We start from the raw sequence: 19,096 nt of genomic DNA, 5'->3' as shown, positions 1-19,096 counted from the left end.
TCTATTTTTATAAACTGGCATATGAAAATAAAAGTCTAATACATGTTTTGATTATATTGAACAAAAGTTATTCAGTCTTTAACATAATTTCTCCAAGTTTAACTTTGATCATCTCTTTTTGAGACCAGATCTTGCTCTGTCATCCAGGCTGGAGTGCAGTGGTGTGATCACTATTCACTGCAGCCTCAACCTGCTGGGCTCAAGTGATCCCCACCTCAGCCTCCTGAGTATCTGGGACTACAGACATGCACCACGACATCTGGCTAATTTTTTTTTTGGTAGAGATAGGGTTTCGCCATGTTGCCCAGACTGGTCTCGAACTCATGGCTTTAAGTGATCCTCCCGCCTCGACCTCTCAAAGTGCTGGGTTTATGAGACATGAGCCACCACGCCTGGCGAAGACTATAAGGGATACTAAAAGATTGTGTAAGCCAGGAGTGGTGGCTCATTCCTATAATCCCAGCAATTTGGGAGGCTGAGGCAGGAAGATCACTTGAAGCCAGGAGTTTGAGACCAGCCCGGGCAACATAGGAAGACCACGGCTCTACAAAAAAAAAAAAAAAAAAAAAGTAGCTGGGCATGGTGATATGCCCCTGTAATCTCACCCTCTTGGGAGGCTGAGGCAGGAGAATTCTTTGAGCCTACGAGGTCAAGGCTGCAGTAAGCCATGATTGCACCACTGCTTTCCAGCTTCAAACAGAGCGAGACCCTGTTTGAAACAAACAAAAATAACCTTACACTCTTAAAATTTGTTAACAGCTGGCAGATGCTTTAAGGAAAAAAATCTAAGGTTAGATTAAGAAGGGAAGGACTTGAACTCCCAGATTGCCAGAAAAAGGACTAGATATAGCTACTTATTTCTCATTGTTCTTTCTGGCATCTCTTCCTGAATCATTTACATAAAGTTGAAATAACAGGATATTAGAATTGAAAGAGTTTTTTGTTTTTGTTTTTTTTTTTTTTTTGAGACAGAGTTGGGCTCTTGTTGCCCAGCCTGGAGTGCAATGGCGCTATCTCGGCTCACCACAACCTCCGCCTCCCGGGTTCAAGTGATTCTCCTGCTTCAGCCTCCCGAGTAGCTGGGATTACAGGCATGCACCACCATGCCTGGTTAATTTTGTATTTTTGGTAGAGACAGGGTTTCTCCATGTTGGTCAGCTGGTCTCGAACTTCTGACTTTAGGTGATCCGCCTGCCTCAGCCTCCCAAAGTGCTGGAATTACAGGCGTGAGCCACCACTCCTGGCCTGAAAGAGATCTTAAAAGTCATTTAACATATAACTTCTCTCCCAATACAGAAAGCTCATCAGTAATGTCTCTAGCAGATAATTTGTCATCCTTTATTTCCAACAATGAGGAGCTTAGTGGTTTCTGAGATAACTAGTACTTTTATGGAGTAGTTTTTAGAGTTTGAAAATAATTCCTTTTACTGGGCCAAAATATGCCTCCCTATATCTGTACTCGTGAGCAGTGGTCCTACCCTCTGGAGTCACAGAGTAAGTGCACTTAAAGAAATAATCCACCTATTGTAAATCATCTCTCTCTTTGCACCTTCCTTTTTCTCTTCCCAAATTTTTTCTTTATTATCCTAGACACCAATTTCTGTTCCTTATAACAAGCTTCTATTCCTGTAGCACTTTGGGAGGCTGAGGCGGGCAGATCACGAGGTCAAGAGAACAAGACCATCAAGGCCAACGTGGTGAAACCCCGCCTCTACTAAAAATACAAAAATTAGCCGGGTGTGGTGGTGCACGCCTGTAATCCCAGCTACTCGGGAGGCTGAGGCAGGAGAATCGCTTGAACCAGGAGGCAGAGGTTGCAGTGAGCTGAGATGGTGCCACTGCACTCTGGCCTGGGTGACAGAGCGAGACTCCATCTCAAAAAAAAAAAAAGAACTATCAGAAGTTTTCTCAGATTTGCTGCTGGTTTAAGGTCTCATGCATGTTCAACTTCATATAATTAAATGACTTACAAGATATAAAAGATTTTCTGGCCGGAGGCGGTGGCTCACGCCTGTAATCCCAGCACTTTGGGAGGCCAAGGCAGGCAGATCGCCTGAGGTCAGGAGTTGGAGACCAGCCTGGCCAAAATGATGAATCCCCGTCTCAACTAAAAATACAAAAATTAGCCAGGCATGGTTGCACACACCTGTAATCCCAACTACTTGGGAGGCTGAGGCAGGAGAATCACTTGAACCCGGGAGGCGAAGGTTCCAGTGAGCCAAGATTGTGCCACTGCACTCCAGTCTGGGCGACACAGCAAGACTCTGTCTCAAAAAATGTAAATAAATATTAAACATTTCTCATTTTAAATTTCTAATACAGTAAATATTAACAACTATAAGCTACATAAACGCAAAGTTTTTAGGGTCCTAAATAATTTGTCAATATATAAAGGGGTCTTGATACCAAAAGAATTGAGAACCACTAATTTAAGAAAAGATTTATGAGAATAATCTAGGCTCTTCCTTACATCGTGGCACATCAGGTTCATGTGTATTTTTATCATGTCACCCTCTCTTTGTTTTTCAGAGATCAGAGACTTAAAGCTCTATTTCTGTCCCAGATTCTTCTTTAGAAGTAAGAAACTTGTCAGTCTTCCAAAAATAACAATTCTTTGGTTTTTTTTTTTCTTTTAGATTTGATGGTAGAGTGGTGGCAAAGCTTCCTTTTACCCCTCTTTCTTACATCCAAGGACTGTCTCATCGAAATCTGCTGGGAGATGATACCACAGACTGTTCCTTCATTTTCCTGTATATTCTCTGTACTATGTCAATTCGACAGGTGAGTGATCACATCTACCATTTAATATGTATATTTTTCCTTGCTGTCATACCAATTAGCTTTTACTTTTAAAATATTAGAAATGTTTACTCATTGTTACTGAGTTCTTTCAGTTGCTCATTCTAGAATTTCAGTGTATCTTCCAAAAGCCATTTTAAGTGGCTGTAGGTCTAGATGACTGATCCTTAGGGATGAGAAGCAGTGATAAAACCAAACATGGATTCCACATCCCATTCTTAGAGCTCTCAGGCTCCTTCTTTATTACAACTGCCTAAAGCTACAAAAGTAGAGAGTGCGTTTGGTCTTCCCAGTATCATTTCTTTGTTATATACCAGCACCGTTTAGCAGCTCAGGAGCACAAGTAAGTTTAACAATGTGGTAATTTTAGGTTATTCGCAGTAGAGATAAAGTTTAGGTTATAGAATTTACATTTGGCCAACTTGGTAATTTGACATTCATAGTGAAAAAGAGTGAGAACTGAGGAAGTAAAAGGGTTATGAAGGCCCGTAAGAGAGCTATAACATTCGATTAGTGGGGAAGGGTTCAGGCAGAAAGGTTTAGAGAATGAAGTGGCTTTTGAGATGGAACTATGAAAGTGAAAGGGTGGCGGGGTGCTATGGCTTATGCCTGTAATTCCAGCACGTTGGTAGGCTGAGGCGTGAGGATCACTTGAGCTCAGGAATTTGAGACCAGCCTAGGCAACATTGTGAGACTCCATCTCTACAAAAAATTTAACAATTAGCTGGGTATGGTGGCATGTGCCTGTAGTCCCAGCTACCCAAGGTGGGAAGGTCACAAAAGCCTGGGAATTTGAGTTTGCAGTGAGACTTGATTACATCACTGGACTTTAGCCTGGGCAGCAGAGTGAGACCCTGTCTCAAAAAAGAAAAAAAAAAAAAAAAAAGATAATTAAGGTCTCTGGCTGAATAATTCTTTATTTTAAGGCATTATTCAGTTTCTGAACATACTGCCATTTGGCAGGCTTTGTAGTGGAAAGGTTTGCACAGGCAGTAAATAGGAACATAACATTTTCAGTATTTGTTACACAAGTGATTCTCTTTTTCTCCCCTCCTTCTGAATACTGTCTGTGGCAGAAGAGTTTTTGTTGCCCTGTGTATTAGTTTGTTCTTGCATAGCTATGAAGAAATACCTGAGATTGGGTAATTTATAAAGACAAGAGGTTTGATTGGCTTATGGCTTTGCAGGCTGGTACAGGAAGCATGATGCTAGCATCTGCTCAACTTCTGGGGAGGTCTCAGGAAACTTAGAATCATGGCAGAATGCAGAAGGGGAGCAGGCATGTCACATGGCCAGAGTAGGAATAAGAGAGAGAGGAGGGAGATACTACACACTTTTAAACAACCAGATCTCGTGAGAACTCACTCACTATCACAAGAACAGTACCAAGGGGGATGGTGCTAAACCACACAATTTGACATGAGATTTGGGTGGGGACACAGATTCAAACCATTATCACCCTCGCATGTGAGAATCAATGGGAAATTGAATTATAGTTCATGGCTCACCAAGATCTTTGTCATTGTGTTGCTTAATATTTTTCTCAATTCATATCCCATCATATCCCCACAAATACAGCACTTTGCCCATTCTGGCTTGCTTAATAGTTTTCATGTTACACTCACTCAGATGTACTTTTTGCTTCTGTTTTTCCTTATTTCTGAATGCCTCCCTCTTCTTCCTTTTAAACGCAATCAAGTTTCAAGGCTTCCTTTTCTGGCACATATTTTCTGGCACTTACTGCATTGTGAAGGTTAGCTATAAGAGGAGCATGACTAAAATACAGAAATACCAAGGACTATTATAATAGTCTAGCAAAAAATCATTATGTTATAAACTATAACAGTGAAGAAAGGGATGAAAAGGATGGGACAAGATTGAGAAATAAATAGAAGGGGAAACCAGCTGAACTTACTGATTTAATGTGAAGGAGAAAGGAAGAACTAAGATGACTTTCAGGTTTCTGATTTTGGTGACCAAATGGGGACTAGTTGCACTAAGAGGTTGGGAATAGAAGAAAGAAGAGTATGTTGGTTAGAAGACACGCTGAGTTTGAAGTGTTTGTTGAATAGCTAAATGATTATGTCCACCAATAAGTTGTACTCTTGCTTAGCTGAGGTATATACTTAAATTTTTGAAATGGTCTCTGTAATAGAGCTGCCTTAGCTCATTTTCTATTGCTGTAACAGTATAGCACAGCCTGGCTAATTTATAAAGACAATTTAGCTCACAGTTCTGCAGGAAGTCCAAGAGCATGGTGCTGGCATCTGCTGAGGGCCTTCCTGCTGCATCATAATGTGGTAGAGGACATCACATGGTGAGAGGGCAAGAGCGAGAACCAGAGAGAGCTTACTTTTATAGCAAAGCCACTCGTGATAAGGAACCCACTCCCGTGATAATGACATGAATCTATTCATGAGGGCAGAGGGATTAAACTTCCACCACATGAACTTTTCGGGGACACATTCAAACCATAGCAGGAGTTTATCCTAGTGAAAGCTAAGGTAATGACAATACAGATCTCTCTTGGTTTAGCACAGATCCTTTCATCTCTGTGGAATATTGCTCTTTAATTTGTTAAGTCTCAGATTTTAAAATTGTGGCTTGGGTTGATATCTTAATAAAACACGATGTAACGCGCCAGGTGCGGTGGCTCACACCTGTAATCCCAGCACTTTGGGAGGCCGAGGTGGGTGGATCATGAGGTCAGGAGATTGAGACCATCCTGGCTAACACTGTGAAACCCTGTCTCTACTAAAAAAATACAAAAAAAAATTAGCCGGGCGTAGTGGCAGGCGCCTGTAGTCCCAGGTACTTGGGAGACTGAGGCAGCAGAATGGTGTGAACCTGGAGGCAGAACTTGCAGGGAGCCAAGATCGTGCCACTGCACTCCAGCCTGGGCGACAGAGCGAGACTCTGTCTCAAAATAAATAAATAAATAAATAAATAAATAAATAAATAAATAAAATAAACCACAATGTATATATTTCACTTTAAGCAACAAAGAGCAATTCTGAGTTTATTTTTGTTGTTGTTGTGAGACAGAATGTTGCTCTGTCACCCAGGCTGGAGTGCAATGGCTCGATCTCGGCTCATTGAAACCTCTGCCTCCCGGGTTCAAGTGATTCTCCTGCCTCAGCCTCCTGAGTAGCTGAGATTATAGGCTCCCACCATCACACCTGGCTAATTTTTGCATTTTTAATAGAGACAGGGTTTTGCCATGTTGGCCAGGCTGATCTGAACTCCTGACCTCAGGTGATCCACCCACCTGGGCCTCCCAAAGTGCTAAGCGCCTGGCAGCTTTCCATTCTTAAGTGTTCTTGGCATAGGAAACATGGAGGCATGAACGTTTGTAATGGATCTAGGGACTACTGAATCTAGAGCTGTTGGTGAGCTGTAACAGGAAGTGAAGCTTGTCACTGAGAAGGATTGCCCGAATCTTTACCTCACGGTATAGCATGAAGCAATTTCATTTTTCTTTCTTGTGCTTCTAATAGTACAAGTCTGCTGGTGACAAATTCTCTTACTCTTCATTTATCTGAAAATATCTTTATTTTATCTTCATTCTTGAAGGATATTTTCACTGGACATAGAATTCTGGGTTGGCTTTTTTGTTTGTTTTAACCTTTAAGCATTTTAAATGCCTTTCTCCTATTTTCTGGCCTCCATCGTTTCTGAAAAGTTCTTCATATCTTTGTGTCCTCGTAAGTAATGTCACTTTTCTCTAGCTACTTTCAGATTTTCTCTTTGAGATTGGTTCTCAGAAATTTGACTATGATGTGCCTAGGGTATTTTTTTAAAAGTTTTTCCTGCTAAGACTTAACGGTTTTCATTAAATGTAGGGAAATTTCAATCACTATTTCTTTAACTATTTTCTGCCTCATTCTCTCTCTCTTCTTCTTCTGGAACACCAGTTGCTTATATATTAGTCTTTTTTGGTATTGTCCAACAGAACACTGAAGCTACATTGAATTTTTTTTACTCTTGTTTTTTTCTGTTCTTCAGATGAGATAATTTCTGTTGATCTGTCTTCAAGTTCATAGACTCCTCTAATCTGTGTTAACCCTAAGCCCACCCAACGATTTTTGAATTTTAGGTATTATATTTTTCAGTTTCAGAATTTTTGCTTTATTTGGCATTCTTCCTGAGATTTCTTGTTTGTTAATATATTATGAGCCATATTTTATGTCCATAATTATTTAGCTGCTTTAAAAACCTTGTCTGCTATGCTGGGTGTGGTGGCTCATGCCTGTTCAGCATTTAGGAAGCTGAGGCAGGAGGCTCACTTGAGCCCAAGTGATAACAGGGCAAAATCTCGTCTCTACAAAAAATACAAAAATTAGCCGGGCACAGTGGCATGTACCTGTAGTCCCAGCTGCTGGGCTATGGAGGCTTAAGTGGGAGGATTGCTTGAGCCCTGGAAGTCAGGTTTGAGGTAAGCTGTGATCACGCCTTTGCATTCATGCCTGGGCAGCAGAGCGAGACCCTGTCTGAAAAACAAAACAAAAACACCTTCTGTGCTAATTCCAGCATTTGGAATTTGGACTCCATTGCCTGTTCTTTTGAGATGGAGTCTTGCTCTTGTCTCCCAGGCTGGAGTGCAGTGGCGTGATCTCAGCTCACTGCAACCTAGACCTCCCAGTTCAAGTGATTCTCCTGTCTCAGCCTCCTGAGTAGCTGAGATTGCAGGTGCCCGCCACCATGCAAGGCTAATTTTGTAATTTTAGTGGAGACCGGGTTTTACCATGTTGGTCAGGCTGGCTGATCTCAAATACCTGACCTCAGGTGATCCACCTGCCTCGGCCTCCCAAAGTGTTGGGATTACAGGCGTGAGCCCCTGCACCCGGCCTGTTCTCTTAAGTAACAGTATATTTTCCAGTTTCTTGATATATTTAGTAATTTTGGATCATATCCTGGATAATGTAAATGATAGGTTGGAGAGATTCTGGATTCTTTTATTCTTTGGAAGAAGTGTTGATATTTTTGTTTAGGCAGGCAGTTAACCTGGCATTTGTCTTAGTCCATTAGGGCTACTGTAACAAAATACCACAAACAATAGAAATTGATTTCTTACTCTTCCAGAGGCTGGGAAGTCCAAAATCAAGGCAAATTCAGTGTCTGGTGAGGGCCTGTTTCCTGCCTGCTTCATAGAGAGTGCCTTCTGTCTGCATCCTCACATGGTGGAAGGCACAGGGCAGCTCTCTGGTACCTTTTTTTAAAGAGGACATTAATCCCATTAAAGAGGGCAGAACCCTTGTGACCTAATCACCTCCCAAAGGCTCCACCTTCTAACACCTTGGTAGTTTGGATTCAACATATGAATTTGTAAGGGACACGAACATTCAAACCATAGCAGCACTCAAACTCCAAACTCTCCTTTGTGGTAGATGGCAGCTGAAGTCTCAGGTCAGTTATTTTAGTCTTAACTGGGCTGCTTATAGGCTGCCTTGCACATAGTTTAAAAATTAAGCAGAGCCAGGTGTGGTGGCTCATGCCTGTAATCCCAGCATTTTGGGAGGCCGAGGTGGGTAGATCACTTGAGGTCAGGAGTTCGAGATCAACATTGCCAACATGGTGAAACCCCGTCTCTACCAAAAATACAAAAATTAGCCGTGCTTGGTGGTACACGTCTGTAATCCCAGCTACTCAGGAGGCTGAGGCATGAGAATCACTTGAAACTGGGAGGCGGAGGTTGCAGTGAGCTGAGTCTGCGCCACTGCACTCCAGCCTGGGTGACAGCAAGATTCTGTCTTAAAAAAAAAAAAAAAAAAATTAAGCAGAGATTTGGGGGCAGAGTTTATACGCAAAATGTGAGGCTCCTGTTTCATTGTCTCTCTGTTTTCCAGGATTCTTTCTCTATTTTCAGTAGCTGTGGTTTTCCTGAACCTTGCTTTTTGGTTCTTCGAACCAGTAAGACTGTAGTTTATTCTGAGTTTTAGACACTCTTCACAGTGCCGACTGGGGTTATTCCCTCCATTATGAGATTTTCAAAAAATAAAACATTTTGTCTCTGTACTAAACTAAAATTCAGAATATTCTCCTTGATTGATCCTCAAAGAAGGAGCTAAAAGAGATCTAGGGACATTTTCATTGGAAAGATAGGGGAGAAAGAGAAAGAGGAAAGGAAGGAGGAAGTGAGAGGGAGAGAAAGAGATTGTCATTTAATCCCCTGACCCCAGCAGAAAAGACCTCTATTACAGAGGGCCTTTGGTCAACCTAAAACAGAAAATATTCATTGATCATTACAAAGGAAGTGACATTACTCTAGTGCAGATTTGATGTGCTTACCTTTCAGAATGTTTATTTCTACTCTGTAATATATGTGTTAAGAAGGACCCAGAAGGGAGCTTCAGTTTTCTACCTTATTTTATTTGTTTTCTGTATTGGGCTTTTTTACATCACATTTTATTTTTCAAAAAGCTTCTTTTAATCTCTGTGACTTGTGTGCAAAAAAAAAAAAAAGATGGGCCGAGTGCGGTGGCTCACACCTGTAATCCCAGCACTTTGGGAGGTCGAGGCAGGTGGATCATGAGGTCAGAAGTTCAAGACTAGCCTGGCCAAGATGGTGAAACCCTGTCTCTACTAAAAATACAAAATTAGCTGGGCATGGTGGCAGGCGCCTGTAATCCCAGCTACTCGGAAGGCTGAGGAAGAGAATTGCTTGAACTCGGGAGGTGGAGGTTGCAGTGAGCCAAGATCGCACCACTGCACTCCAGCCTGGACGACAGAGTGAGACTTCGTCTCAAAAAAAAAAAAAAAAAGAATAGAAATTTATTTTAAAAGTTAAAAAATAAAAGAATTGTTAAAGGCTTTAAGGGTCTGAAAATGATTGATCTAATCAACCCTCTTTTTTTAACAGTAAGGAAATTGAGACTTGGTAAAATGAAAAGATCATTCCTGTTGTTTTATTGTATAGTTTGTCAGCACTATAACCCAAGTTTTCTGATTGCTAACCCAATAATATTTCAGTGATATCAAACTTGTACTGTCGGGGTTTTTTTTTAGTAAATATTTAATCTCTACATTATTTTTCCAAAATAGTCTAGTTAGATATAATGTGAGAGCCCTGGTGATATTGAAAAGGGTCGTTTTGAGGTGATTAGATTTTATACAGAGCTTTGTTGATACAGTAAAGATTGTATTACGGGAATTAATGAGATATTGTGATTAATTGGAAGTGAAGACTGGTTGCCAGATGTGAGAGAAACTAACAGAGTGAACTGAAGATTGCCATAGGTGTGTTATTTTAGCTAAATGACTAAGGAATAACATTTCACAGAATGTGTTTATCGCCATTGACCTGAGTCATCCCAAAATATCCAGTTAACAACCAACAACTTCCTCTTCTTGATCACTGGTTCTTAATCTTTGTAAAGAGGAAAGAACACAAATCCTGTGGTGGTATTTTTCTGGTTTTCCTGCCAATAGAAGACACAATTACAGGAAGATGGTTTTCCTTTGTTTTTCTCTTCTGCGTATACACTCTTCATTTGTTACCCTGTTACGCAGGACTGGACAGGAATTCAAAATAATTGTTTTACATTTTTCCAAAACTTGATTGCATCTTACTATATTTTGCATTTGTATTTTCTTTCATAGCATCTTTATTATATATTAAAACTCCTAACTTTTAGCTAAATGCATATTTCTTTTTGTTTGTTTGTTTGTTTTGAGATGGAGTCTTGCTCTGTCACCCAGGTTGGAGTGCAGCGGCACGATCTCCTACAACCTCTGCCTCCTAGGTTTCAAATGAGTCCCCTGCGTCAGCCTCCCAAGTAGCTAGGATTACAGGCGCATGTAGAGATAGGTTTCACCATGGTCTCGAACTCCTGACCTCAGATGATCCACCCGCCTCGGCCTCCCAAAGTGCTGGGATTACAGGCGTGAGCCACCAGTCCTGGCCTAAATGCATATTTCTAAACTAAATCTTGCTAATTAACAAGGCCTGAAGACTTGACCTCAAGAAAGAAAGAAAAATTGAGAGATTATAGGAAAGCAGTCAGGTGAAGTTTAATGGATGAGATTGTTGAAAGATGTAATGAGATAATATTTACAAAAGTGCCTGTTATACAATGTGATATTCAGTGAGTTTATTTATTGAATTATAGCCTGACAGTTGGTATCTTATTTTTCTTATCTGCATGCGGATAATAATGTCCACTTCATTAAGTTGTGAGGATTTAAATGAGAACATACACATAAAGTGCTTAGAACAATGCCTTGCAGAGTGTAAGTTCTCAGTAACTGTTAACCATTATTATTGTTGTTATTCTTTTTTTTCGCTTCATACTATGACCTTCACTTTAAAATAGCACCCACAAGAATATTTTTCTTTATTTTAAAAGTATTCCACTTAGCAGTATTTCAGAAAGTTGGGGAAGGCAAGGTATGAGAAAAAGTATACAACTATTATTAATACAACTATTATCTTACTATATATTCTTAAATACTTTATATTCCTTTTTATAGACCTTATTTTTTAGAACAGTTTTAGGTTCACAGCAAAATTGAGTGGAAGGTACAGAGACTTCATATATATGCCTTGCCCCCACATATGCATAGCACACCCCTCTATCAACTTTCTCCACCAGAGTGGTACGTTTGTTATTATTGATTAATCTACGCTGACATACCATTATTACCCCCAAATCCATAGTTTATATTAGGGTCCATTCTTTGCATTGTACATTCCACGGGTTTTTTGCATAGCAACTATATTTTATATGTGCATGGGTATATATATATGTGTGTGTGTGTATGCGTGTGTGTATATATGTGTGTGTGTGTGTATATATATATAGAGAGAGAGAGAGAGAAAGCATTTGCTCATTTAACAACGTAATTGTGATTTTTAAAAAATAGGCCTGTTATACGATATTTTATTTTATTTTATTTTTTACTTCTTTATGTGACTTTCTTATTCCTAAGGTAACAGTCTGTTACAGAGAGGTGGCTTAATAAAGGAAAACTGCACTTTGAGTTGTATCAGTTCACTTTCTGACTTGTAACCTCTCCCTGCATCAACTTTCTCATCTCAACAGCAGGGATAACTAAGGACTACTATCTAGTCCTTAGAACTGTTTGCAAACTTTAAAGTGTGTAGAAATGTAGGATGATACTACTATAGAGATGTTAGTGACCTCTGGTCCTTTTACCTGTGGCTCTTGCATCTTGAGACCATCACTTAGTTCCTACAAAGATTTTACTGATGGGAAAGCAGGGGAAATCTATCTGAGAAAAATAGAAGACCTAGGTTTCACCCGTGAGACTATAGGAATTTAAACAGATTAGTTTAGAATTTCACTAAAGGATAAAATTTCATGCAGTAAATGCAGAGCGTTTGTGTTAAAATACAAATACTTGCGTAATGTAACACTGATACATTTAATTTAGTGTTCCCAAAATGGGTCTGTGGCAAGAGCCACAAGGAAAGGATAGAGTTGCCTGAATTTCCATGTACTTTGACTGTGGCTACTGAAGTGTCTCGTTTTTAACACTTTTTTGTTGCTGCTATTGCTATTTGAGATATTCCTGTCTAGAGCAGTGGCTTACCCTCAGTAGTCATTTAAATATTTTGAGTTAGTAAATGAAATTCAACAGACTACCAGTTCAGTTTCTCATTTCTTCAAAATATTATTTATTTTTTATTTTTTTAATCATCTTCTTTAAATCGCAATAAACCTATAAAGGGCATCCAACATTTTTATGTTGGTTTTTAATCTCTAAAGTTATAAGGACTCATCTATTTGACCCTTCAGAATAACTGAGCAAGAATCCCTTGTGTATTTTTTCTAGGCTATATTACTGTATTTGTTAACTAGACAAATATGTTTATCAGCAGCTAATTCTGTATGTCTTACTATTTCAAATTTTATCTTTAAAGCAATTTCCCTTAATGCCTAGTTTAGTGCTAAATACACTGTAGGTGCTCAGGAAATACTTATTAATTAACTAAAGAAATTGCAAATTAGTGACATCATTTGGTCTTTTTACTGCTTTGTGTAATGGGTTTTTTGGAGGTGAGCTTTAAGGAGCTATTTTTATTATAAAAGTAATGTAGGGTATGGTGGCTCATGCCTGTAATCCCAGCACTTTGGGAGGCCGAGACAGGTGGATTACAAAGTCAAGAGATCGAGACTATCCTGGCCAACATAGTGAAACCCTGTCTCTACTAAAAACACAAAAAATTAGCTGGGCATGGTGGTGCGCGCCTGTAGTCCCTGCTACTTGGGAGGCTGAGGCAGGAGGATCGCTTGAACCCGGGAGGCAGAGGTTGCAGTGAGCCAAGATCGCACCACTGCACTCCAGCCTGGCGACAGAGTGAGACTCTGCCTCAAAAAAAAAAAAAAAAAAAAAAAAAGATAATGCAAAGTAGACCGGGCATGGTGGCCCACCCCGATAATCCCAGCACTTTGGGAGGCTGAGGTGAGCGGATCACTGGAGCCCAAGAGTTTGAGACCAGCGTGGCCAACATGGCAAAACCCCGACTCTACTAAAAATACAAAAATTAACTGGATATGGTGGCATGCCTGTAGTCCCAGCTCCTCGGAAGGCTGAGGTGGGAAGAATGCTTGAGCCCGGGAAGCGGAGGTTGCAATGAGCTGTGACCACACCACTGCACTGCAGCCTCGGTGACAGAGCAAGACCACGTCTTAGAAAAAGAAATACAAAGTCACACCATTTTCCATCTTTACTAAGGAGAAGTATCCTAATGTACTAACGATTGATTTTTTTCTCCACCTGTTTCAGATGTCTTCTTAAAGCACGAGCTATAGTATTGTGGAATGTATGTATTGAAATATTTTATGGTAAATATAATTTAGATGAGTCCTTAAAGTTATGTCCTCCATATTTAAACATTCTGTTGTATTCTAACAGTGTTACCTCAATACACACTCTTATCCATAATAGTCATCATTCTTCATGATGAAGGATTGAGGGTGTGTATGCTTGCAGAGAAGCCTGGGAATGGATATTCTCATAGTATCCAGTAGGTACTCAGTAACTACTGGATGAATAGTGCATGTAAACCTGCCTACCACAGAATGGAGTTTGTTCTGAAGAGCAAAACTTTAACATAGAAACTACTGTGTAAGAGAATCCATTAGATTTAGGGTCAAAACACAATAGGTTTAAATTCTAACTGTGCTCTTAATTTAGCTTTGTAATTCTGGATAAGCCGTCCATCATACCTTTCTGAGTTTTAGTTTCTTCAGATATAAAATGAAGGAATTGGGCAAAAATAATCAGGATCTCTAAGATTTTTTTCCTCTTATAAAACGCTACATTGGCTGGACGCAGTGGCTCATGCCCATAATCCCAGCACTTTGGGAGGCTGAGGCGGGCGGATCACTTGAGGTCAGGAGTTTGAGACCAGCCTGGCCGATATGGTGAAACCTCATCTTTACTAAAAATACAAAAAATTAGCTGGTCGTGGTGGTGCATGCCTGTAATCCCAGCTACTTGGGAGGCTGGGGCAGGAGAATTGCTTGAACTCGGGAGGCGGAGGTCACAGTGAGCTGAGATCATGCCATTGCACCCCAGCCTGGGCGACAAGAGCCAGACACCATCTTAAAAAAAAAAAAGCAGGGGGGGCGGGGAGGGGTTTTGGCCAGGCATGGTGGCTCACGCCTGTAATCCCAGCACTTTAGGAGACTGAGGCAGGCAGATCACCTGAGGTCAAGAGTTCAAGACCAGCCTGGCCAATTGAACTTTTTAGTAGAGATGAAACCCCATCTCTACTAAAAAAAAAAAAATACAAAAATTAGCTGGGCATGGTGGCAGGCGCCTGTAATCCCAGCTACTCAGGAGGCTGAGGCAGGGAGAATCGCTTGACCCAGGAGGCAGAGGTTACTGTGAGCCGAGATCGCGCCACTGCACTCTAGCCTGGATGACAGAGTGAGACTCCGCCTCAAAAAAAAAAAAAAAAAAAAAAAAAAAAAAACATTATTATGAGAACGAAATACATTTTTAAAAACTGAATAAAAGTGAGTTTCTTTAAAAATTGCATTAGATGTAGACGAAACAATGGAAAAAGATGGGGGGTGCTGAAAATTTAAGAGAATTCTGAACTCAGAGTGCTTTGCAGGTTTCTAAGTACTTTCAACACTGTAAAGAAACTGAAACTGATTTTTTAGACAGAATCTCACTCTGCTGCCCAGGCTGGAGTACAGTGGTGCAATCTTGGCTCATGCAGCCTCTGCCTCCTGGGTTCAAGGGACTCTCATGCCTCACCCTCCCGAGTAGCTGGGACTACAGGCGTACGCCACAACACTCAGCTAATTATTTTGTATTTTTAGTAGAGATGGGGTTTTACCATCCTGTCCAAGCTGGTCTTGAACTCCTGGCCTCAAGTGATCTACCTGCCTTGGCCTCCCAAAGTGCTGGTATCACAGGCGTGAGCCACCACACCTGGCCGAAACTGAAAATTATAGACAGTGCAGTAATGACAAATCCAGCCAGCAGACCCACACTCAAAGAAAATGCCCATAAGAAATAGCTAATGAATATTCTTCATATGCTTCTTGTTAAAAAGATTATCTCCTTTTATCATTGTCTGCTTGAAAAAAATCAACCACTTTCATTAGTAGACCAAGGTCTCATCAGGTAAGGAAGGCTTTTACTGTTCTGTGATTTTCATTACATTGTAGGCCTTTTTAAAATTAACATAGTGATAATCATCCTATTGCAGGTCATAATGATACCTTTAATCTATATGAGTTTCCTTTGCCTCAGAGCTACATAAAATACATCTTCTGTATATTTGATATTAACACCCTATCCTTACTCTGTTTTCTTCACAGAACATTCAGAAGATTCTCGGCCTTGCCCCTTCACGAGCCGCCACCAAGCAGGCAGGTGGATTTCTTGGCCCACCACCTCCTTCTGGGAAGTTCTCCTGAACTCAAGCAGAACTCTTTAGTTTCTATCATTCTTTCTAGACACACGCACATCAGACTGGCAAATGTTTTTCAGCAAGAGCCACAGGTAGCCTTACTACTTGGGCCTCTTTCTAGTTTCGAATTATTTCTAGGCCTTTTGGGTATGATTAGAGTGAAAATGGCACCCAGCAAACTTGATAGTGCTTTTGGTCCTAGATGATTTTTATCAAATAAGTGGATTGATCAGTTAAGTTCAGGTGATATTTATGTAATGAAAAGCAAATAGCATCCTTCTTGTTTCATTTACATAAGTATTTTCTGTGGGACCGACTCTCAAGGCCCTGTGTATGCCCTGCGAGTTGCTCTCTAAGCGCATTTAGAGATTTAGAAGAAAAATTTAGTTTGTATAACCCGTAATTGTAACTGTTTGTTTTGTTGTTGTTTTATTTCAAGCCAAATATATGACATAAGATCAATAAAGAGGCCAAATTTTTAGCTATTTTATGTACAAGGAGAGATCTGTTTCATTTTGTTTTGCCATATTTCTAGATGTAAGTTTTAGCATGGGCCAGGAAGGACTAAAATAAAAGTTTTTAAAGTACTGTAGTTTTTGCCATACTTGACTCATATACTCAAAATACAGACTTGTCCTAGTGTAGGAATTGGAAAGCAAGAGTGGAAAGGAACGTAATAACTCGTGGGAGTTTAAAAATGAGGGTCTTGGCAAGTAACACTGATGTCTGAAAAAAAAATTAAATATAAATAAATAAATAAAAATAAGGGTCCTCAGCTGTTCTCTTCATATCCTCTTACAGTCTCTCAGATTCTTGTGGGGACAGTCTTAGATCCCCCTCGGAGGCAAGGTTATAGTTATATGTTATTAATCTTGCAGAGCTTCCTTTTAGTCACAATAGCCTTCAGTTTCTGCCATGCCCCTTCATAAGGGAGGAGGATGTTTGTACCATGATCCTCCCCTATAATCTATGGAATTAGGAGTCCTGTGTGGAGTCTTATCAATAAATATGCACATTCATCAAATGTCTACTTAAATGTGAATATTCTACCAGTGAGAAAAAAACACATAATTTTCAAAGTAATCATTGTTAAACCAACAGCAAGCTTCTTTCTTATCAGCACCGTAAAGTCCAGAAGACAGTGGAAAAATATCTTCAAAGTGCTGAGGAAAATAAGTGTCATCTTAGAATTTTATGCACAATATTGGAGGCAAAATAAAGACATGTTTAGACATATAAAACTAAGAGAATTGAATTATTAAAGGTTATATTTCAAGGACAAAAAAGAAGAGTCTGCCCAAGGCAAAGGTATGGGATACAAGAAACAGTGGTCAACAGAGAAATAAAATATATGGATGTATATATGGATAAATTTGAGTGTTTTTTGGATTATCTAAGTTAAGGATTATCCCAAGACAACTCTACAAGGTAATTACTGTTCTTACTTTCATTTACCAGATGAGGAAACTGGGGCAGGGGAGGTTAGTAACTTGCTCCGCATCACAGAGCTATTGAGTGGCAGTCAGGATTTGAATTTAACCAGTGTAAAGCCGAATAGTCCAGGCTGTCAAGCTCTCTATTACAGCCTCCTCATAGGTATGTGGTGATTCTCTTCTCATCACCTCATCTCCTCAACTAGAGCTCTCTAAAGTTGGACTTTGTCTTTTTTTTCTCCTTTTTACAAAGTAGTCAACATGGGTGGGAACACAGCAGGAGCTCAAAGCAGATGAAAGGGAACAGAAGTCCCTATTTTGAGACTACTTTTATCAGAGTGATGTCTGATAATGGATGGTGATGACTTTTAATGGTCTTTTCTCCATATCATTGACCACTCTAAGCAAAATAATAATTTGAATGATAATGAAGAAAATTATGCTTATAATAACAATAATGACAAATACGAAATATCTAAAGTAAAACATGAAACCCTCCTCAGAATTCTGCCATCACCTTTTTAAAGTGAGAATGTATAGCACACTCTATCACTCATACCCTGAGGCTTTGAAGTTGGTGCTTTCTAGTCAGATTTCTTATGGACCAGGTTTTCATATACAAATTATGTTTCCATGCTAAAGAATAAATAAGAGGGAGAAGTTAAAAAGGAGAGATTATATCTATTCACCCTATATCATTAAAAAATTCTTTTGAATTTTTTTCTAAACCATTCTGCTTATGTATATTCACTCTATTCTTAAAAGCACAATAACAAAGATATATTACAGAGGAAGTAAACCTATCACAACAATTAAATTCAGGGAGTTATTAAGGGCTACTGCAGCCTCACAATTAGTTTTTTAAAAATTTCTTGTCCTGAAGAAATTTCAAGACTAGTTATTTGGATGACACTCTAGGTCCACAGCATCACCAGATCACTGGAGATGACATTTCAAGACAGGCCTCTGAACCTCTCTCATAACACATAATTTGGTTATTTTCCCTATGTAAGAGATGGATTGTCTCCTGTCTAGGGAAAAAAAACAGCCGTTAATAATATCTGCATTAGTCTACTCAGGTTGCAATCATAATATGCTAAAGTGGTAAACTTTTAAAAATGATGGTAAACCTGAGTTTATTAACAGGTTACATTCTAAAAGCTAAGCTAGTTTGGAAATTGGAAAACAAATATGTGTAGGTATTCATATGCCCTTGACCAGACTGGACCTCTTTCTTCCCAGGTAAGTCATTTTCTCCAATGGGGCCAGTTACTTAAAATGACATCAGACAATTGATAGAGCATCTAGATCTCGCTTACTTCTTAAACAAAAGCATTTTGCCACAACTAGTATGGAGTAGGTTTTTTTCAGACTATTTATACTTATTTTATGTATTTCAATACTGCCCTTTAAGTAAAAGTACTATATACTTTCTCTTCTTTTGGATTAATTCTGCTTAAGTCATAATCTTTTGTTTTAATTTATTCTAGTTTGAGTTTAAAAAAAATTTTAGAATAAAAAAATCTCAAAAATATACTATTATATATACATATATATATATAGAGAGAGAGAGAGAGAGAGAGGGAGAGAATGAAGGAATAAAGAACACCTAGGTAACCCATCCTCCACCTTTGACAATTATTGGCTCCTAGCTAATTTGTGTCATCTGTAACCCCACCTGCTTTTGCCCTTCCTGTATTATTTGGAAGCAAATCTTATCATCTGTAAATATTTTAGGGCTTTAAAAAATATGTATAATCTTAATACCATTTTTACACCTAAGAAAATGGACAGTTTCTTAATATTATATGTTGTCTATAGATGTAAAAAGTTTTGGCAGTTTTTTGGAATAAGGAACCAAATAAGGTACTGAATATTGCAGCTGGCTGATACGCATCCTAAATTTCTTCTATTGTTGTGGTCCTCAAACTAGAGTGTATCAGAATCACTAGAGCCTTGTTCAAACACA

The 19,096-nt window shown here is 39.4% G+C and overlaps 1 protein-coding gene across 2 annotated transcripts in view; it reads left to right on the top strand.

Annotated features, from left to right (window-relative positions):
• TMCO1 (transmembrane and coiled-coil domains 1) overlaps positions 1 to 16,284 on the top strand; it is a 41,223-nt gene extending 24,939 nt beyond the window's left edge. The window contains exons 6-8 of one of the 2 annotated variants that reach the window (XM_065519394.2): positions 2,637 to 2,781; positions 13,549 to 13,585; positions 15,603 to 16,284. In XM_065519394.2, the coding sequence (XP_065375466.1) occupies positions 2,637 to 2,781; positions 13,549 to 13,560 (157 nt within the window). In that variant the 3' untranslated portion in view covers positions 13,561 to 13,585; positions 15,603 to 16,284. The remainder of the gene's footprint in view (positions 1 to 2,636; positions 2,782 to 13,548; positions 13,586 to 15,602) is intronic. The other variant, XM_045396185.3, reaches the window with a different exon arrangement.
• Positions 16,285 to 19,096: the final 2,812 nt, after the last annotated feature.

The sequence above is a fragment of the Macaca fascicularis genome, chromosome 1 (genome assembly GCF_037993035.2).
Source record: "Macaca fascicularis isolate 582-1 chromosome 1, T2T-MFA8v1.1".
NCBI classification, from domain to species: domain Eukaryota; kingdom Metazoa; phylum Chordata; class Mammalia; order Primates; family Cercopithecidae; genus Macaca; species Macaca fascicularis.
Note: the sequence above shows the minus strand (reverse complement) of the source record. Positions and strands in the feature narration are given on the sequence as shown.